The sequence below is a fragment of the Budorcas taxicolor genome, chromosome 2 (assembly GCF_023091745.1).
Source record: "Budorcas taxicolor isolate Tak-1 chromosome 2, Takin1.1, whole genome shotgun sequence".
In the NCBI taxonomy this organism is placed as follows: domain Eukaryota; kingdom Metazoa; phylum Chordata; class Mammalia; order Artiodactyla; family Bovidae; genus Budorcas; species Budorcas taxicolor.
Window position 1 is genome coordinate 59,009,928 of NC_068911.1, and position 22,823 is coordinate 59,032,750.

At 38.1% G+C, this 22,823-nt stretch overlaps 1 protein-coding gene across 1 annotated transcript in view; it reads right to left on the minus strand.

Moving 5' to 3' along the window:
* Window positions 1-3,582: 3,582 nt before the first annotated feature.
* ITPRID2 (ITPR interacting domain containing 2) overlaps window positions 3,583-22,823 on the minus strand; it is a 37,045-nt gene continuing 17,804 nt past the window's right edge. Inside the window, exons 10-17 of the mRNA XM_052659370.1 lie at window positions 21,217-21,305; window positions 18,288-19,481; window positions 16,167-16,244; window positions 15,961-16,088; window positions 15,416-15,566; window positions 13,147-13,611; window positions 5,163-5,279; window positions 3,583-4,435 (exon numbers count right to left, since the gene is read on the minus strand). Coding sequence (XP_052515330.1) covers window positions 5,175-5,279; window positions 13,147-13,611; window positions 15,416-15,566; window positions 15,961-16,088; window positions 16,167-16,244; window positions 18,288-19,481; window positions 21,217-21,305 — 2,210 coding nt within the window. The 3' untranslated portion in view covers window positions 3,583-4,435; window positions 5,163-5,174. The remainder of the gene's footprint in view (window positions 4,436-5,162; window positions 5,280-13,146; window positions 13,612-15,415; window positions 15,567-15,960; window positions 16,089-16,166; window positions 16,245-18,287; window positions 19,482-21,216; window positions 21,306-22,823) is intronic.

The following is a 22,823-nucleotide window of genomic DNA, read 5'->3' on the forward strand; positions in this document are numbered from 1 at the left end:
AATGAATTTAGTCTGGTCATGGTCTTTGATGTGTTGTTGGACTTGGTTTGCTAATTTTCTTGAGAATTTTTGTATCTATATTCATCAAAGATATGGGCTGTAATTTCCTTTAGTATCCTTGTTTTGATATACATTTGTTTCTAGTTACTACCTTTGGGCTATAATGAAAAGTTCCCTGAAGATGGCCTCTAAGCTGACATATCTTTGGATATAAAAATTCCTTTTCCTGCTTACCAGCTTTCTCCAAAGTAACTAGCAGGTAAAAGACTTACTAATATAAATCCTTGCTACTAAAAGTACAGTTAATGGACTAGAAGCATTGGTTTCACCTGAGTGCTTCTAGAAATGCAGGCATGTGGAGCCAAGAAAGTAGGAGCTGGACCTATGCAATCAGAATCTTCATTTCCACAAAATCTCAGGTAATTTAATTTCCATGCATGGAGAAATATAAAAGCATTACTCTAAGTGGTATTTAATGAGAACTTTTTTTGTTGTTCCAGAAGGAAAAAAATTCTTTTGTTGAAAATTGAAATTCAGTAATGACCACCTTCCATTTAAAAAAGGTGAAAGATATAATCAACTGAATGCAGAGTTTTAAAGAATAGCAAGGAGAGATAACAGAGCCTTCTTAAATGAACAGTGCAAATAGAGAAAATAGAATGGGAAAGACCAGAGATCTCTTCAAGAAAATTGGAGATACCAGGGGAACATTTTATGCAAGGATGGGCATGATAAAGGACAGAAGTCATTACCATGACTTAACAGAAGCAGAAGAGATTAAGAAGAGGTGGCAACAGTACACAGAAGTATACAAAAATGGTCTTAATGACCCAGATAACAATAAGGTGCAGTCAGTCACCTAGAGCTAGACATCTTGGTCTTCAAAGTCAAATGGGCCTTTGGAAACTCTACTATGAACAAAGCCAGTGGAGGTGATGGAATTCCACCTGAGCTATTTCAAATCTTAAAAGATGATGCTGTTAAAGTGCTGCACTCATTATGCCAGCAAATTTGGAAAATTCAACAGTGGCCAGAGAACTTGGAAAGGTCTGTTTTCATTTCAGTCTCAAATAAAGGCAATGCCAAAGGCTATTCAAATTACCTTATGACTCCGCTTATTTCACATGCTATTAGTAGAAATGTCATGCTCAAAATCCTTCAAGCTAGGCTTGAACAGTACATGAACCAAGAACTTTCAGGTGTACAAGTTGGGTTTAGAAGAAGGCAAAGGAACCAGAGATCAAATTGCCAACATTCATTGGATCATAGAAAAAGGAAGGGAATTCCAGAAAAACATCTACTTCTGCTTCATTGACTATGCTAAATGCTTTGACTGTGTGGATCACAACAAACTGTGTTAAATTCTTAGAGATGGGAACACCAGACCACCTTACCTGTCTCCTAAGAAACCTGTATGCAGGTCAAGAAGCAACAGTTAGAAACAGGCATGGAACAATGCACTGGTTCAAAATTGGAAGAGGAGTATGTCAAGGCTGTATATTGTCACTCTGATTGTTTAACTTGTATGCAGAGTATGTCATGCAAAATGCTTGGCTAGATGAATCATAAGCTGGAATCAAGATTGGCAGGAGAAACAGAACAGCCTTAGATATGCCGATGACACCACTCTAATGGCAGAAAGTGAAGAGGAACTAAAGAGCCTCTTGATGAGGATCAAAGAGGAGAGTGAAAAAGCTGGTTTAAAACTCAACATTCAGAAAACTAAGATCATGGCATCTTGTCCCATCACTTTATGGCAAATAGAAGGGGAAAAGTAGAAGCAGTTACAGATTTTGTTTTCTTGGGGTCCGAAATCACTGTGAACAATGACTGCAGCCACGAAATTAGAAGATGCTTGCTCCTTGGTAAGAAAACTACAACAAACCTAGACAGCATATTAAAAAGCAGAGACATCACTTTGGCAACAAAGGTTGAGAGTCAAAGTTATGGATTTTCCAGTAGTCCTATACAGATGTGAGAGTTGAACCATAAAGAACACTGAGTGCCAAAAAATTGATGCTTTTGAATTCTGGGACCCTTGAAGAGTCCCTTGGAAAGCAAGATCAAACCAGTCAATCCTAAAAGAAATCAATGCTGAACATTTCATTGCAAGGACTGATGCTGAAGCTGAAGCTCCAATACTTTGGCTACCTCATGGGAAGAGCTGACTCATTAGAAAACACCCTGATCTGGGAAAGACTGAAGGCAGGAGGAGAAGGGGACAACAGAGGAAGAGATGGTTAGGATAGCATCACCAACTCAACAGACATGAATTTGAGCAAACTCTGGGAGATAGTGAAGGACAGGTGAGCCTGGCCTGCTGCAGTCCATAAGGTCACAAATAGACATGACTAAGCAGCTGAACAACAAGAACCAAAATATTCTTAATTACTTAAACTCCATCCTTTCCATTTCCCATTAAGTCTTTACCGAAACTAAGTCTTTTTGGTAAAGACTTACATCTCCAACCATCCCAGGCTCCATCCTGCAAATTCTTTTTATGATCTTCATATTTTTCATTTGGTACTTTCTAAACTTACCCATTCAGGAAAAAAAGGTGCTCTGTTCTTCCATTTAGACCCCCTCTCATTCATTTCAGCAGCTAGCATGGTGGCTTGAACACAGTAGCTTTCAAATGTTTGAGTACACAAAGCTTTAAAATGGGAGTAAACATGAAACTCTGACAGTACTTAAGTTCATTTTATTTTACGTGCAAACTTTGTAAGGGATTTGCCCATTGAATCAAGCTATTTAATATTGTTTATCAAATTTTGGGTTCTTATATAGTCAGAAAAGAACTCTAAGTGGCTACAAAGCTGATCAGTTAAAAATCATTGATATCTGTATTAATATTAGTATAAATATCAGTGTTTGGTTTATATGTATCATTACTATTATTAGAATCAGGTAGTCAAATTGCTGAATTTGTCTGAGAATTTGACTGAATTTGGCCAGAGAAAAAGTAATATTTTAATGTCTGTTCTTTGTAGCTTAACAGTACAGTTTAAAGAGAACTTTTGACTCAGATGGTAATAATTAAGACTACAGAACTAGATGAGACCAAGAGGCATCAGTGCGCATTCTTTCTCCATGGTGGTCTAGTCTTAACCACATTTTTGAAAGCATCGTAGACGCCTTTTCAGGAAAAGAGAATTTTAGCCTAATAGATTATATGCTCTAATTCTTTTGGATCCTGTTACTTATCAAATCTAACCCAAATTCTTCATGTTGTGGTTCAAGAAAATAAATCACTAAAAACATGTTAGGCAAAATAAATACTTTATTAATTTTTTTTTTAGAAATCAGCCTTAGTGTGATGTGATAATTCAAACATTTAAAAAACCTTTTAGATATTCTTTCAAAGTATATTGTTAACCTCTCAACCACTTTTGATTAAAATTTCACACAAAGAAATATAATAGGAGTTGAAAATTATAAATGCTAAAGAATAATTCTAATAACATCTGGTTGTTACTTTACACATTTATTTAACATATACAAAACCAAATAGGAAACTACCTTCCTTTCCCCCCGACCCCGCTCCCCCCATAAAACAAGCAGTTCTCACTGGTTAAGAATGAATTAAAATTTGTTTATGAGAAAACAAAAATCTAAATTACTTCCATTATGAAAAAACAAAACCAGCTTATTCATTTCTATCCATTCAAGTCACAGGCCCCATTATTTTGGCAATACTCTACTATTTAGTCTAAAAGAAGAAACATGTCCTTATAATAAAGAAGTCTGGACAATGCAAAAAGTACATAGTGTTTAACATAAGACATGTTTCCAAAACAAACAAACAAACAAAAATCCCCAAACTACATAAGCTACAATAAAATTACAATTGTCTTGGGTAAAATAACAATGCTTACAGTGTAAGAACATTAAGTAGTTTTAGGTAACATAAATTCTATCCTACTGCTATTAGTAACCTCCTCAAGAATTAAAAGCAGTTTTTACAACAGGATAATTTTTCTTCTTGGAAGTGACACTAATTAACAGCAGTGGAGGGAGTATCATTGGTTGTTTCAAGCTCTCAAAAAATGAATCAGTTATTGCACAGTAAATACCTCATAGAGGTCAGTGTTTTAAGAAGCTAGTCTGAAGAAATATGTTATTTATAAGTTGGTTAAGTTTGGAAGTTTTCAAGTTTTAAAATTAATTCTACCTAGGCAATCAACTGGAAAATACTGACATACAAATAAATATTAGGTTTTTCAAATGACTACGGTTTTGATAGTTTAGAAAAGAAATAAAGTCAGCAAAGTGCCTATGTTTCTATGTTTTTTGAAAAGATATGCACAGAAGAAATAAACATTGTATACAGTAGCGCAGCTCAGCAGCAAGTATCTTCTGAAGCACAAATGACACCCCCACCAGTGTATATCCTTGATAACTCCAGTATCACGCAGCTAATAGGACCCACACAAACCTTAAAAAAAGAAAGAAAAGTAAAAATTAAGCATTTTTCAGTTACTACTGAAAAGTCTTTAAAAGGAAGGATGAGAATAAAGATCCTCCATTATCTATTACGACATGATTAGATATGAGACCTAATGTACTGTGTACAATGAGACCTATGGGATATGTTTCTTTAAAAAACACAAGACACTAAAAATTTATGATTAAGTCTTAAAATCTTGGACACAACTGAAGCAACTTGGTATGCATGCATGCTTGAAATCTTGATCCATCTGAAGTAATATTATAATCAGGGTAGTGCTATCAAAATTCAGGTTTGAAGGTCCCAATTTCCCCAATTCCAGAATTTATTTACTATAATGAAATTTCAATAAAATGATAAAATATCAATATCACTTGGAGGTTTGAGATAATGAGATTTGACTCACTTACACTTCAAATGAGGTTATAAAAGGTTTTCACAGTGTAAAATAACATGTTACATACTTCCTAAAAATAAAAATTTAGCTAGGGGAACAGACCTATATACTAAGAAAAAGCATTAAAAACTAAGTACTAAGTTGCTGCTGCTAAGTCACTTCAGTCGTGTCTGACTCTGTGCGACCCCAGGGACTGCAGCCCACCAGGCTCCTCTGTCCATGGGATTTTCCAGGCAAGAGTACTGGAGTGGGGTGCCATTGCCTTCTCCAAAGTACCAAGTTACATTTAGCTAAACAAAGAAATTCAGAAAGATTTACCTATAAATTCCATTAGTGACTATCTTGCTTAGAATTAGATGCTTTACTTGAAGATACTGCTGCCAGAAGTCCACTTACAATTTCCCGTCTGATTTCCCCAACAATAGACTCTTTAATCTAGAATGGAAAAAGAAGAAAATGAGAACTTAACAGTATCACTATAATCCATTTTATTCTGTTATCAGAAAAAACAAGTAAATAACATTTAATTTCTACAGTCAGCTAAACTACAGAGAAAACTAAACCTTCGTGTAAATCCTTCATGAAATAGAGACAGAGATCAGGGAATCATATCCATCTATCCTCAAACTCAGATCACGTTCTGAGATCTTGTCTGTTGCTGCTGCTGAGTCGCTCCAGTCGTGTCCGACTCTGTGCGACCCCATAGATGGCAGCCCATGAGGCTCCCCCGTCCCTGGGATTCTCCAGGCAAGAACACTGGAGTGGGTTGCCATTTCCTTCTCCAATGCATGAAAGTGAAAGGTGAAAGTGAAGTCGCTCAGTCGTGTCCGACTCTTAGCGACGCCATGGACTGCGGCCCACCAGGAGATCTTGTCTAACATAATTCAAATAACTCCATTACAAAATAACACAATTCTCAAGTTGAGAGCATTAACAAATGTTAAAACTTCATAGAAAATTTACCCTATGACACAAAATAACCTGAAAGAACTGACTAAATATTATGTTCACTTTTATGTTTTTTTCTTTAATTAATATCTATCTACCTAATGGCAGAAAGCAAAGAGGGACTAAAGAGTCACTTGATAAAAGTGAAAGAGCAGAGTGAAAAAGCTGGCTTAAAACTCAACATTCAAAAAACTAAGATCATGGCATCTGGTCCCATCACTTCAAGGCAAATAGATGGGGAAACATTGGAAATAGTGACAGACTTTATTTTCTTGGGCTCCAAAATCACTGCAGATGGTAAATGTAGCCATGAAATTAAAAGATGCTTGCTCCTTGGAAGAAAAGCTATAACAAACTTAAGACAGCATATTAAAAAGCAGAGACATCAATTTGCCAACAAAGGTCCATATAGTCAAAGCTATGGTTTTTCCAGTAGTCACGTGTGGATCTGAGAGTTGGACCATAAAGGAGCCTGAGCATGGAAGAATTGATGCTTTTGAACTGTGGTGTTGGAGAAGACTCTTGGGAGTCCTGTGGACAGAAACGAGATCAAAGAGGTCAATCCTAAAGGAAATCAACCCTAAATATTCACTGGAAGGACTGATGCTGAAGCTGAAGCTCCAATACTTTGGCCACCTGATGGGAAGAAGTGACTCACTGGAAAAGCCCCTGATGCTGGGAAAGACTGAGGTAGGAGGAGAAGGGGACGACAGAGGATGAGATGGTTGGATGGCATCACTGACTCAATGGACATGAGTTTGAGCAAGCTCCAGGAGACGGTGAAGGACAGGGAAGCCTGGCGTGCTGCAGTCCATGTGGTAGGAAAGAGTCGGACATGACTGAGTGACTAAACACCACCACCAAAACAACCATAAACTCTAAGTCAGTCAGTATTTAGTTGTACGGTACGTTTGTCCCTGACTGAAAATTTTGCTTTGGATGAGGATTTACATGTCATTTTATTTTTTGGAAAACGCAAACAGATCTAGAGGCAATGACAATTCCCTCGAGATTTTCGTCTCCAGGTGCCCAAACACTACACATGCACACCTGCATCTTTTTCTCTCTGATTTGTGACCCCATGGAGTGCAGCCCACAAATCTCCTCTGTCTATGGGATTTTCCAGGCAAGAAAACTTGGGTGGGTTGCCATTTCCTCCTCCAAGGGATCCTCCGGACCCAGGGATCAAACCCACAGCTCCTGCATGTCCTGCATTGGCCACGGATTCTCTACCACTGAGCCACCTGGGAAGCCCAGTGCATCACCCCTGAGTAACCCTTTCTGAAGGCTTTACATGTGTGTTTCCTCAAATAAACTGATAATGCCTTCCTGAATCAGCACTCAAGACACACTCAACCAGCTTTTAAAAATTCTACATTTCCAGTTTCCTGCCAGCCTGATCTCCTTCCTAAAATGTTCCTAAGTACATCTTGAACACATCTCAATGGAAGTCTTTCCAAAAATGGCTCTGTAATAATGTCATGCAATATATACATTACATAATATATATATATATATATTTATACATAAATATTCAGAGAAACAAATGTTCCTTAACTACCAGCTATCTGTACTGAAACATATTTAAATAAATAAAATCTTCTCATTTTACCTTCTACCAGTGTCTCTAAATTTTAAACATCAAAGGTCTGTTAAGTTCACAGTCCTTAAGATTTGTCTTTTAAACAAATACATATTGGATACAAATATGATACCAGAATTTCTGTGCCACAGCATACAAGTACAAATGCAGCGTGTTAAATTAGATCCTCTGTAAATCCATATTTACAAAAGACAATGAGTTAGCAGAGTCTTTCAGTCCTGTTGTCCAACGCACATCTCATCACACTTCACTCAAAAATTTTTTTTCATTCTTCATCATTCAAAAACAAACTAGCCCAAAAGTATTACCTATAAACCAAAAAAGTGTACCAATATTTGGGGGGTGGGGATGGGTACAGACATCACTGCAGTAAAACATAAAAAGTCTCTACCAAGGATGTTATTATCTAGGTGGACCCAGAACAAACATTTCATAAAATATTAAAAAGGAAAAAATGTTAACTCATTAGTGATGTAAGAACAGAATAAAAAATGAGAGACTAGTGTGGGATAAGAGAGGAAAAAGTTATCAGAGAATAGCAAATTTTAACACAGTGAGATGAAAAAGTAAGGCCAACTGCAGACAACAGTGAGGACGAGAGCAGCAGCAAGAGCACCGTAAGAGAGCAGAAGGGAGCCCAGCTGATAAGACAGTTCCCACTAGTGAGAGAGCAGACGGGAATCAGAGCAGGAAGGGAGCGCTCGAACCGAAGTTCATCAGTGTGTGCTGGCACATGGTGAGCGCTCAATGAATGTCTGAATAAATGCCATCAACGAGAGAATGAAAGAGTATCACACAAAAAAAAGAACAGAAAGTGAAAAACAAAGCACTACATATAAGCACTGGAAAATGACAAAATGCCTTTGATAATTTATTGAAGTAATAAATGTATGAACAAATAAATTAGTTCCAAAGTCTCCCACATTACAGAGGTGGGGAAGGATAAGCAGTGAGAAAATCAGTGGAATGGAAGGTGAAGTCCATTTTATAACTTCCAAAAAGTAATATCCACTGAAGACAGACTACTTGAGATCAAGGAAGGAATGCACATTGGCATATTAACAAGATGACAGCAAACCTAAAGTGTGGGACAACACATCCATTTATTAGCCTCTACTGAGTGCCTCCTGTGCGGCAGCCATTATTACAGAGATCACTAATAGCACTGTAGTAAGAACACAGGCAAGCTGTGTATTTACCAAAATACATATAAAAGTGTGCCAGATGAAATACACTTACTCAGAGGCATGGACCAAGCCTAGGAACTTCAATGAACAAAGAAGAAAACTCTACACAGAGCAATCTATCTTTATACTCTGACATTTAATTCTGTTCAATTTGCTTCTGTGGACACATGCTCATTTATTCTATTAAGTAATCTTTTTTACTTACTTTTTCTTTTGGTGTTCTCTTTCAAAAGAATTCAGTATTATAAGTAATGAAAGCATTCTTTTAAAAAACTTCACATACGGTGAAATAAATGGAAACAAAGGCCTGACGGACATCGTTGTTTTCACGCACCCATGAGAACAAATAAGAAAACTTCCCTGGAAGTGTTTGCCAAACATGCTTAATCCTCACCAGCAAAACTGTTCAACCCAAGCTGAAATCTTCCCTGCCTGAATAATGGCTTTGTTTATGGGGTTAGAGACCCAGAATTTGCTGGGAAGACAATTCTGTTTTTCTTGGTAGCTGATACAATAAGTGTTTAAAAGAACTGGAATTCAGTACTATTATATTTAAGGAAAATGATCACCCATTTTAAATGAGCAGAATCAAGACTAATCTGAATTTTAAATAATTTGCAAAGTTTAACAGAACACCATTGTAACTGAGCTAAAATGATAATAACCCAAATGATTTTTTAAATTATAGATGACATTAGACTAATTTATCCGTTAACATATGCTTTTAAAGTGCTTCAAAAGACTGTTGTTTTTTTTAAGGACATCAATGTTCCTCTTATGCCCTGTTTCATCTACTATACAATTTGCTTGGTAAGCTTTTTTGGAGACAGTTAAAAGGGTCAGTGTTAAGCTAAAGTTCCTCCAAACGATGTCAAATTCTGAATCAGGAAGTTTCTAATTAACAGTAACAAATTCTGAAAAATTCTTCAAACATTTGTCTCACATGTCAGCCCTTCAAATTATAAAATCTCCCATATTTAATAGGGAGGTTCTTATAAATGATTAAGTAATTCTCTAGCACCACCACACTATGATGGGAACAACCAAGTTTTCTGTATATGCTAAGTTCTACCAGCCCAAAAAAATCAATGTTCTGGTTTAGGGATGCTGTGAAAGTGAAAGTCGCTCAGTCTTGTCTGCCTCTTTGCGACCCCACAGACTATCCATGGAATTCTCCAGGCCAGAATATTGGAGTGGGTAGCCATTCCCTTCTCCAGCAGATCTTCGTGACCCAGGAATCAAACCAGGGTCTCCTGCATTGCAGGTGGATTCTTTATCAACTGAGCTATGAGGAAATCACTTACAGCACATATCAGGCTCCATTAACAACATTAAAAATGAGGACTCAAGCGTACATTAAGAGCGTATTTATGCCAAATGACTATATAAAGTTCAGTTTCCAAGGAAATTTTTCAAACCAGAGCAAGCTAAGGGAAACAAAAATACAACATTTTGTGTCAAGAGAGATGCCGCTGCTGCTAAGTCGCTTCAGTCGTGTCCGACTCTGTGCGACCCCATAGACGGCAGCCCACCAGGCTCCCCCGTCCCTGGGATTCTCCAGGCAAGAACACGGGAGTGGGTTGCCATTGCCTTCTCCAATGCATGAAAGTGAAAAGTGAAAGTGAAGTCGCTCAGTCGTGTCCGACCCTCAGCGACCCCATGGACTGCAGCCTTCCAGGCTCCTCCGTCCATGGGATTTTCCAGGCAAGAGTACTGGACTGGGGTGCCAGATAGGGAGTACCTTAAAACTGATTTCCTCAGTTAACAAATACGTTGTGGAGAAAAATAATTACTGCAGTTCAGTTCAGTCACTCAGTCGTGTCCGACTCTTTGCGACCCCATGAATCGCAGCATGCCAGGCCTCCCTGTCCATCACCAACTCCCGGAGCTCACTCAGATTCACGTCCATCGAGTCAGTGATGCCATCCAGCCATCTCATCCTCTGTCGTCCCCTTCTCCTCCTGCCCCCAATCCCTCCCAGCATCAAAGTCTTTTCCAATGAGTCAACTCTTCACATGAGGTGGCCAAAGTACTGGAGTTTCTACTCAAAAATTGACCTTTGACGTGAAACACCATCAGTCACACCTAACTAACTGAGCAAGGTGGCTGTATAGAGACTGCTAAATATTAGCCAGACACAACCAACCTACAAAATAATTACATTTATAGGACAAATAAATTTATAGAATTAAGATCTTTTAAATTTCAAGTTGGTAATTCATGTCATGAAAATAAATTACGTACATGCAGTGTCTTCTGCTATTGACAGAATGCTTGTTTTGTAAGTGTTAATTTGTCTGAATGTCAGCTGAACCTAGGAACAGAGTACCCAACACGTACAAACATTAAACAGCTACTAGATTTCTTAGTTCACTGTGTTATGAAGCACACCTAATCTGCATCTGGCATTACAATTTCTGTTGGATTTCATTATCTCCCCCCTCTACCACTTCACAGTAACTCACAAGTAACTTATTTTGCAGCCCTTCCAAAATCCAATTCCAGAGGCAAATTTCAGGTCTTTCTCAAGGCAGCATCACACTATTGAAGCATTTATTTCTTAACAAAACAGTGTTACTGTTTTTATTAGGTTTTCACCTTTTCAAAAATATATCACTGACAAAAGTTTTTAATGTTATACTTCTAATACTACTTTCCCCATGAGCTCTGTAGTTTTTACCGCACAAATATGCATAGCATGATTTTTAGGAATGCCTATATTAATGTCATAAAGAGCAAAACTGACTGTATTTTCAAGGTACTTCTCAAGCTGCTGTCATGCAGCTGTAAATGATGGCACCTCATACATGAACTAGTCTCTGGACCCAGAGAAGCAATGGCTCATTTGAAAAAAAACATTTTGGTATGTTGCCACCATTCTTAAAAAACAAACAAACTTAATTTTGTACTGGGTACAGCCCATTAGCAATGTTGTGATAATTTCAGATGAAGAGTGAAGGGACTCAGCCATATATATACATGTATCCTCTTTCCCCCAAACTCCCTTCCCATCCAGGCTGCCACATAACATTGAGCAGAGTTCCATGTGCTACAAAGTTACCATTTTAAATATAGCACTGTGTCCATGCCCATCCCAAACTTCCTAACTATCCCCCTCTCCCCTCCCCCTGCCAACCATAAATTCAGTTCTCTAACTCTACAAGTCTCTTTCTGTTTGTAAGGAAGTTCAATTGTATCATTTCTTTACAGATTCCACATACAAGGGATGTTATCCTATATTTCTCCTTCTCTGTTATTCACTCAGTATGACAATCTTTAGGTCCATGCATGTTGCTGCAAATTGCTGCCACCATTCTTGACCTATAACCACTAAAACTTTGTTCAATGTTACTCACAAATTAATTCTAAAAATGTGTTACACTCACATTACTGAACTTATTGGAAGTACAAAGATTAAAAAGAACGAGCTTTTAGAAGATAAGCTGACTCTTATCTCTCTGGTTCATTTTGGTATTTTCCATTTCTAAATCCTTCCTTCTCAATACATTATACTAAATGCTTTTCTGTATGATTTTTCAACTGTTCCTTGAGTTAATTCTATTTACTTTCCTACTAGACTTTAGGCTTAAGGATTTCATGGTCTTACATCCATTTTTCTTTTCTCCTTTACAGAGCAGGTACTCATTAAGACACTTGTAAACCATTTTTTAAAAATACAGTAGGCTATTCTTCTTTTTACTAATGGAAAGAATGAATGATCCTTTTTATCATGGATTTTAGTATCCCAGTTGGAAAGAACTATGAATAACTGCAGTTCTTCCTCAGAATTACTCTTAAGACAGGGACAGAATGAAAAAATAAATTCAACACATGTAATTTTTATCTTATGCACTCTACTGAACTTAGCATCCAAAGACACAATGTGATTTGAAAAAAGGAAAAAAAAGTCATTCATAAATATGTATCTATAGCAGTCTCCTTTTTTAAATGATATCCATACTGTTCCTTACTATGTGATCCTGGTGCCAAAAGCAACTATTTTACTAATTTCTCAAATATTTTGCCTTTGATAACTAGTCCTCCTAAGTTGCTGCAGTCCTTTCGGTAACCTAGAACTATTGCTAAATGTTTCAGGTCTGCATACTGCTAATCACACAGGGTAAACTTTAATCCTATATTTCTATCTTTGAATGACTTACTTAACCTTAATTTCTACAGGTTTCTACTCACTAAACCAAGTAGATTAAATGCTTCATACTTCTTAAAATCTCAACTGACATTATAAAATGGCAGATTTTAATCTTGGAAGAGATCTAAACTATAATCCTTAATTTTACAAAGGTGGAAACAGAGGTCTAAAGTCCTCGTCACATGTTCACCTATTTTGAAACCTACACATACCTTCTTCACCAGAGTGAATATAGAGAGTCACAATTATTTCACATGGGAGTATGAAATTTGCAGAAACAGCATTACAAACATAATTGACATGAGCTGGATCAATGGGAAAATTACTGAATACAGTGAATCAGAGGAGTGTCTTATAAATAATTAATGTTAAAACCTATTCAAAATAAATTAATTAAGCATAGATTTTACTCACCTCCCTTATGACTTGCTGTAACTCATCTTGCTCCACATTTTTATGCACTTCCTCAGCAGCTGGCAATAATGAGACTTTTCCATGTTCTTCCTCCACTTCAGATTTAGGTCCTACAGCTTCTGAGGTTTCTTCAGTTGCTCCAGCTTCCTCAGAACCTTCCACATCTGGAGGTGTCTGCACAGATCCTGTTCTAGAAGGAGCAGTTGGTGTTAGGGCCACTGATGCTCGGAATAATTTCTTGCTTGGTACCAGATGGGTTTTGGGTTTGCCCACTGAGTCAACAGGAGGTACTCCAGTTCTTCTACTGGCATGAGAGGGACCAGAACATACAGAAGATGACTCTGATGTTGCTTGGGAAAAAACAGATTCTGAGCTTTCTCCAGGAGGAATTTCAAATCCCATTTCTCCATGGCCCAGGCCCAATTCAGACTTTAGGTATGACTGTTCCCGCATCAGTTCAGTGACCTAGAGATCAGAAAAACTGTAATTCTTCTCTCTTTAAATTAAGATTGGCAGTTAAAAGAAGATTAATATCCTCGATGCTGCCCCAAATCATTTAACTTGTAGAGACATGATTCGAATGCACTCATTTAGTTACTAACCAATTTCATTTGCAAAAACAGCATGAAAAATTCAAATTCACAGTGAGATCAAGCCATAAAATGTTTAACTAGGCTATAGCTGGATGAAATTTTACTTGGTTCCACATGGGTGTCCAAATTACTTACAAAGAAAAGTAACCAGTAAAAAAAACTCATAATGCCCTCAAATGAACTAATTTATTTAAAATACAATAAAAATCAATCTTTGTTCAAAATGTAGTCATCTTAAAGATCCAATTACTTAAAGAACCTGGAATCAGACTGTGAAAGCACATTTCCTGAAATATAAATTACTTTTTATGATGCATTATTTCCTTTAGGCCATGAAGATAAATCATTATTGCAATTAACTGGCTTTCTAGTGGCCAAAGATGGCAACAGACTTCAAGAAATGCCAGACTCACTTCTAATCAAATTAACTAACTTATCAAATTGTGTATTTAAATTTTTTTTATCTACATTAGGAAAACTGTGTGTTTATGAAATATGATATCATTCCCTTCCCCAGTGATTTAAAAGGAAAGAGGCTTACTGGTTCCATTACATTCAATGGAGAAGGGCATGACAAGTTATCAGCGCTTCTACTGCCACACATTCCCTGAAAAAGCAAAACAATATATATATATGTGTGTGATATATGTGCGTGTGTCTGTGTGTAGTTTTTTCAAATTGCAAGTGCTTTATAATAAAATGAGCTAATTATTGCTCTAAAGCAGTCCTTTGTGTCACAAAAGTCAGCCTCATCTGTCACAGGACCCTATAAAATGTGTTACTGTGACTGAAAGTTGCATAGAAGATGTTCTGATTCTCTGATCTCACCAATGCACATTTCTCAGATCAAAACTGTCGATGAGATATTCATTGACAAGATATGCTTAGTCTGTGCTATACATATATATACACACACACACATTCTTTTTCTACTTGCTATGTGTGCATATATACATGTGTGTTCAGGCAATTGTTTTTAACAAAATCAGTTATGTTCAATTAACAAAGAGAAGAGTTCACTGTTTCAACATTTCAAAACAATATATTCTACAACTGAAAGATTTTGGCAAAAATAAGAACACAATTGTTGAAGTTCAAATTGCATGAAAAGGAACATTAGGAGTAAGAAGAGTGGTACAAAATAAAGAGAGAGAGTGTTTGTCTCTATTCTCGTTTGTATACGTGTTTTTCTGCTTTTACAAAGATCTTATTTGATTTCTTAAAAAACATACAGAATGGAAAAGAATCCAAAATAAAGGAAAAATGTAAAGGGAACAGTTTTTTTTTCCGAAGGCAAGAAAGGAGGGAAAAAAGGTTACATGAAATATATATGTGTGTGTTCTTCAGTTATACACAATGAGTAACATCTAAATTAGTCATATGCTAACCTATTATCATTTTTCCCTTAAAATTCTTAAATTTTTGCATTGCTCTTTATTCTCTATTATTAAATTACAATTTTTCAATGTATTTATATATATAAATAGGTTAAATATTTAAGAGGTTAACCACAAGTTACACATTTCACTGATTTGTGGGAAAGGCTCATTAAACATTGCATGTCTCTAATGCCATTAAAATACATTGTTTTTAAATTAAGGCATTTGTCCTAAATTGTGTGGAATGCTATTAACAAGTTCTGAGTGAAAAAACTGTAACAACCCAAGGTAGCATACCATGAGTGCCGAGGGGCGGAAGGGTGAAGGCACGTGCACAGGGCGGAGCTGCTCCTCCAGCCCCAGAAGGCGCTCCTCCAGCTGCAGCTCCAGATCCTGCAGTTCCATTCGGACTGAATTTCTCAAACTCTGCAGCTGATCAACTTCATATCTATTAGGAGGCACAGAGTTTGAAAAAAGCAGTTTGGAAACTCAGTATCACAACTCCCACAAGCTTTTGGAAGTTACTGAAACTCCAAGTTCTATAGATTAGCACAACAGCGTCTGCAATGAGTATAACCATTATAACTGCTTTTTCTTCCTCTAGCTTCCATCACAAATATTCCAGACAATAAGAAACAGATTCCAATCACTGTCTTCCTCAGTTCAATGAAGGCAGAGTTTACTTAGCAAAACACTGTGCCCAATTTTATTTATACTGGTTCACAGACTAGATAAAGGGTACACAGCAGTGAAAATAAAATTCAGCTTCCCAAAAAAAAGTTAACAATGCTTTTTAGAATGAAAAATATTTTAAGTCAACATTAAGACATATGAACTTTTACCTTTCCTCCTCAGTCATATGATGATAAACCATGGTTTGCTGACGCAGCATTGCCAATTCTAAATCCATCATTTGCGTTCTAAACAAATTCAGACTCCGCCTCATTACTTGGAGCTCCTGAAAAGTATTCTAAAATGCAATATAACAGCATTAACTTCTAAATCACACAAATTATTCTGTAACACAGAGATTTAAGTAACAACTTACTTCATAAAGAGGTAGAACAGATGATTTCTGAGTACTATACGGAGCAGCAGCAAGATCAGGTCCTCTCATCATAGGGTACTTCAAAAGAGTGAAAGTCTGATTAGAAAGCAATGTTAAAGTGACTAGTTCCACATCATCTAGGCAGAATTTGGGGAGTACATATGTTTCTCTTTGGGGCATAAAACAAAACCTAAAATCACTTTATGTTATAAGCTGAAATCAGATAAATCAGTCACCAGTACCACCTACTATTCCTATCTGTTTTAGTTATAAGTCAGTGTATTTGGAACAAGAAAGAGGCAAAGGAATACATATAGTTTAAAAGCTATTAATATGTCTTACAGGACCTCCTTCTTGCCTTGAGAAAGTAGAAAAATAAAAACAAAACTCAGAAATATAGACGCAGTAGCAAATGTCATTCTGAGATCACAGAAACTACTGACTTGGCTGAAGAAAGCAGCAAGCAATCACCATACTCGCTCAGATATCTGAGTGCCTACTATGCATCACAAGGTAGTGAGAAAGGTAACAGGAAGATAGAAGGCATTCCCAGCCTTCAAGCATTCTCACAGTGGAGAAGCAAGGAGAAAACAGAAGTAGAAATATATACATAATATTGGCTGGGGTTGGTGTGGGGACTGCTATGATGAAAACAATAAAAAATCCAGATTAGGTTAAGTGTTCTCAACAGTGGCCACACTTGAGCTGTAACAGTAATTAGGGCTTGGTCAGGTGAAGAACGGCAAGGGCAGGCCATCCCAGGTTAAAAAAAAAAAAATGCGGCCATGTATTAAAAAAAAAAACAAAACAGACAGCTAGGGACACACACCTAGGTCGGAGCCTGCACGCGTACATGGAGCATGCTCACAGGGAATGGGCCTGGAGACACAGGCAGAGGCCAGGTGATACACAGCACCTGTCTCCCGAGGTGGGGTGGAGTGAGGACGGGGAAACCAGCTGAGTTACTGGTGAACGCTGAACAGAAAACCACATCAAGAGCAGAACAAGCTGGTCGGGACAGGTGGAACATGAAGGTGTAGGTAGACAGGACCCCGGGAATCCCCAGCTTCCCGTAACTGCAGCTGAAAGGTTAATTTCTCATTTGTAGACAGAACTACATTTTGTAAGGAGGAAAGAGAGACACCCACTTTCTGGTTAGACTGAAAATCATTAGTAGAAGACAATCATCATGAGGATAAAATCTCTACTTAAAAGTGTGTTTTACTACGTAACTTGAAAGGTTTCCAACTTTCATTTTTACTGTCAAAGGGGCTTCCTGTCTACTACATCATCATGAAAAGGAACGGATCATATTCACTCTAGGCTTCTCGACTCTTAGCTGAACACCCCGTTCATTACGTTGCACTATCATTTTCTTCGTTTCAACTGCCTCATCTAAGTAGCTTAGAAAGAGATTTAGAAAGGGAGTGTGAAAGGCAAACCAAGAGACAATTCTTTCTCAAAACTTATTTTGGAAATTATTCCCATCCCACTAACAAATCTGAGAGCAGTAACTTTAAAAGTGACAAGACACACAGACTAGATTCACACGTTTACCTGATTTTTTTCTCTTCTTTTAACCCAGTGGAAGCAGACTAATTCTGTACCAGGAGACCAGCATCAGGAGTCAGCAGATGAAGGAAAAGCTTAGTCAGAGAGCAACGGGTGGAACCAGGAGAATACACGGCCACACAGAAGCCAAGGGAGGAAAACTTAGAAAGAAGTGGTGAACACTGTCAGATGGAAGAGAAAAGGACAGACAGCGCTTGAGAAGTTTTCTTTTTTAATGACAAAGACAGCTTGACTAAGACAGAGACAATGGAGGAGAGGCTAAAGAAAGGAGGACACCTAGAAAACAAAATCTCCTCTCTAGAAGGGAGGGAGATTGTGAACAGAGACATTCACCTTGTTCAGAATGTTACAGATTCTCCCTTGAGCTAGGAAGGAAGAGGCTGGGAGGAGGTGGGGGGGGGGGGGGGGGCAGGTACAGATAAATTTAGGGATGTAGGAAAATGAGGCTGAGGCGGTTACGTCTGATGGCTCCTAGCTTTTCAGTGAATTAAGAGGTACTCAGACCAATAAGAGAAAACAAGAGTAAGAAAGATACACTTGGTTTCATACCTGTGAAAGATTCTGCAGTGAATTTCTAATATCATGCAACACTCTTCGCAACTGCATCTCAACTGCAGAAGGGGGGTTCATAGAGCACGGTCGGTAAGGGGAGGCAGCGTGTCTGTGTGAGTAAGGACATCCGAGAGCGGATGGGAAGGCACTGCAGGCGGTGCCTGCTATGCTGGGAACGCTGTGAGTGCTCAGAGTCCTCATGTGTTCACACAGGGGCCTCTCCTGCCACTCGGAGTGGAGAGAGTGCAGGGAGCAGGCGGACTGAGCAGACAGCGCACAGGCCGGGGTCCTCCACTGATGGCACTCCTCCAGCCGGGTCACTTCGCTCGGGGCGGTGGCGTCCTTCTTCCCAGATGTCGGAGAGATGAAAATAGTGGATTTGACCGAAGACTGACCATCGTGCTCTATCACTTCTCTTTCTAGTCTCTGTTCCTCCTCCTGTGTATACTTGTAGGTGAAGGATGGTGGGCTGCATCTGGTCTCTTTTCCAGGGGACAACCGGACATTGACAGATGACACAACCCTTACGGGGCTCAGCAAGGTGGTTGGTAAAGACTGAGACCTCCTTAGAGGATAGCCAGCTTTTGCAAACAGGTACCTCTGTTTCAACAGATCTTTTGACTTTATCAGACTACGCCCCACTCTTTGATTAGACAGACTACAAACCTTCATTTGCGCTCTTTGTAAAGCTGTATTAACTCTGTCCACAGAAGAGGGAGACCCCGTTGTATTTTCAGCCCCTTTCTCACTGCATTTAGCTTCAATAGAAGCCAATGATTTAAGAATATGGTGGGTGGTATACTGGACAAATTCACATTCACTGCTTTTATCCACATCACGTTCAGCACTTGCTTCCCTTAGTAATTCCACAGGCTGTGCTGGAGACACATCCTCTTTCCTTCCAGTGATTTCAGTAACGTGATCCCCTGCACTCCAGGTGGACTGCGGATGTCCTGTGTTCTCAACAGTCTGGCACTGCAGGGAATCCAGGCCGTCTGACCTTTTCTCAGCAACTGCTGCTGCCTTTTCTCTTTCCATCTGAGGACACGTGAGAGACTCCTCCTCTGACTCATTAAAGTAAGGCTGGTCTTGTGCTGTTGGTGTGACAAGGTCTTCACCAAAAGATGTGACTGTTGTCTCACTGTCGCAGCTATCTGCACTACTCCCCATGGCCTGCAAGGACTCATGAACCTGCGAAAGGAAAACAGGTAGAAGGACGGGGAACTCAAATGAGTTAATTTTACTTACGCTGATAAGCATTAACAAAACACCAAACTGCTATGAGGCTTCTACACTTTCGGGGCCTCCCACCTTGGTTTTGGCGCTGGTGCTGCTCGAAACTGCTCTCAGTGTCCTTGATCAACAACTCTGCTTTCTCACAAAAAATATTCCAGATCTTCACTATTTTCCTTAAATACCCCCTTTCAACACCCATCTCCTTTCCTTCCTGGAAGACGAAATGGCAACCCACTCCAGTAATCTTGCCTGAAAAATTCCACAGACAGAGGAACCTAGCGGACTACATTCCACGAGGTTGCAAAGAGTCGGGCATGACTGGGCAACTAAGCATTCCATTCCTTCCAGCATATGACACTGACTCAGAGAAAATGGACAAAAATATCTCAACTTCTTCCTCAATACCTACAAACTTCCCTGTACCTTACCCCATCATTCCCTCCTCTCCATTCTGAAAGAAAACTGTGTCTCTTTTCAAAGCTAATCCCTCCAATCTGTACTTCTGACCACCTCCTCTCAAAAGTTAGGGTATTTCTCCAGGTTGATCCCAGACTTTTCTGCATCAAGCTCTCTTTCTCTTAGCCAAACAACTTCCCTAAATCATTACTGTATAAAAAAGACAAAAAGACCTATAACCCTTAGCTATCATCCTTATTTGAAAAAAGAACATAATTCGTATCTTCTCTGTCACTGATTTACTCTCCAATCACGCTTCTCATTCAGTGCATCAGAACTACTCACTCAAGTGCTCAATTTCAGAATTAAACAAATTTTCATCTTTTCACTCCAATGGCTACAGCTCTCCTTTTAACAGTTTCTCCTCCATCTCTCAGTTTTTATGGCTGCTGCGTTACTCTGAGTCTCCTTAGAAACTTCTCCTCACTGTCTACTCCTTAAATGCTGTTTCTAAGGTACTTTTTTAGGTTCTTTTTTTCTCTTATTCCAGTTTTCTTTAAAATTTCCTTACAGATGTTTTAAACACTTTTCATGTACATTATGTACTGCACACATAAACTATAAGCTCCTTGAGGAGAGTTTAAGACATGCCTGATTTCTGGATTATCTAACACACTATAGCATAAAAGTCAAGTAATATTGAGCAAGCTATGGATCCACAGTTTTAGTTAGTTATTAATTAATTATTATAAAATACTGAAATACAGGCACAGATTGTAAAGAATCTGCCTGCAATTCTGAAGACCTGGGTTCGAGCCCTGGGTAGGGAAGATCCCCTGGAAAAGGGAATGGCTACCCACTTCAGTAATCCTGACTGGAAGATTCCATGGACAGAGGAGCCTAGCAAATCCACTGGGTGGCAAGGAGTTGGACAAGACTGAGCAACTAATATTTTCGTTTTCTTTCATTGAAATACAATGATGGTAGAAATTTTTTTAAAAAAGACAAAATAGGTTAAGGATTAAAATACTATGTTTACTGGTGGTCCAAAAATGAAGGAGAAGCTTTTTGTTGTTGTTGTTGTTTTTAAATATTCAGTCAGAGAAAGATGAAGAATTAGTGTAACTTAAAATTTATAGACAAATGCTCAGATAATAAGACTAAAATTCTAGAATGCAGATGTTATCATTTGAAAAATAAAGATTGCACAGATTGTCTTAAATATATAGACAGTGAAAAATCACCTAAACATAAAGAAGTTAATAATAACGCCTACTACGATAGGAAATATTACCTGAAGATGATTAAGCGAGAGGCAGTCTGTCGAATCTTCAGCAAAACCACTGCTATCAGAGTGCTGACTTGCAGTACGTAATAGTTGATCTACCAAAAAAGAAATGCAGTTATACAAAACTGCTATATAGGGCTTCAGTGAGTACCTTTATTACATGATTTCCAAAAGATACACAGTACACAACAGTGACTCTTTCTTAGAAAAGTATGCATTACTTATGCCAAATTGTGGCTTCAAAGCACAGGAAGTGACTTGAATTCAAATAAAACTGAATCACATCAGAAATTCTCAGTGTTTAGCTCCAAATTAAGCTCTAATTATAATGTATTTTGGTCTTACCCTTGGAGAACAACCTGCTGAAATGAAAAATGGCTCTAATAAAAATTGAAGTCCCAAATAAACCATTTCCATTATGTAAAATATGTAAAGACACTTAGGCGAAATCAGAAGTTTAAATGCAGTGTATAAAAACACCTATGAGCCTCCCTGGGGCTCAGTGGTAAAGAATTCACCTGCCCATGAGGAGACAGTGTGAGCCCTGGTCCACAAAGGCCCCACACACCACGGAGCAGCTCGGCCCAGCGGCCACAGCTACTGAGTCTGTGACCTAGAGCCCATGTGCCACAACCACTGAAGCCTGCATGTCTATAGCCTGTGCTCCGCAACGAGCGAGGCCACTGTGGTGAGAAGCCCATGCACCGTAGCTTTCAAGCAGCCCCTGCTCGCCACACCTAGAGACAGCCTGCGTGTGGCCACAAAAGACCCAGCATGACCAAAAATAAACAAATAAAATTCTATGTATTTAAAAAACACCTATTACCTTCCCAATAAGAAAATAAAAATACAATTAGGCCAACAAATTAATAATTTATATACAAGGAAACTTAAATGTCTCTGATGTTTCAAATGATGCAAACATTTGTAAGTTATGAAACAATTATTTCTTAGCTGGATGAAAATCACATAGGTTCAACTAGAAGGTAATATTGTTAATTTTTATCATTCCTGGTTAGTATAACCTAAAAAAATTTTTTTAAGTAACTAAAAAATCCATGATCACATGCCCAGTCACACTGTGAGCACCACAGTGGGGGAGACTTTACAGCTGTTACATTTACTGAGGATGACATTTCATGACACAGTCAAGTTCTGCAGAAGCAACAGGCTAAATAAACTGTGTTTACCAAGTCGACATTCATTTAAGATTAGAATGATAGGAAATATTCCACAATATGTTTGAATAAAATCCGAAATTAATTATTGGTTGCCTGACTTTGAAAAATATTCTAATTACCTTAGGTTCAACCTGGAGCAACATGAAATGGAATAATATTTTTCCCATTAAAAATGTAAAATAATTCTGTAATGTTTTAAGTCAACACAACTGCATAATTAAATATAAGGAACTGATCCATATCTTGATAAGTTTAGGTAAATTGTAATAACTATGAAACTGAATTAGAGTAAGCTGTTACCACAGGTACTAACCACGCAGTATATTATCTGAGAAAATGATGAACATGCCACAGGAGTCATCACCATAATTATATGTTTGCCCATCTTTTTAAAAAGAAGAACTAGATTGTCAGTGTTCCGAAAACAGAAAC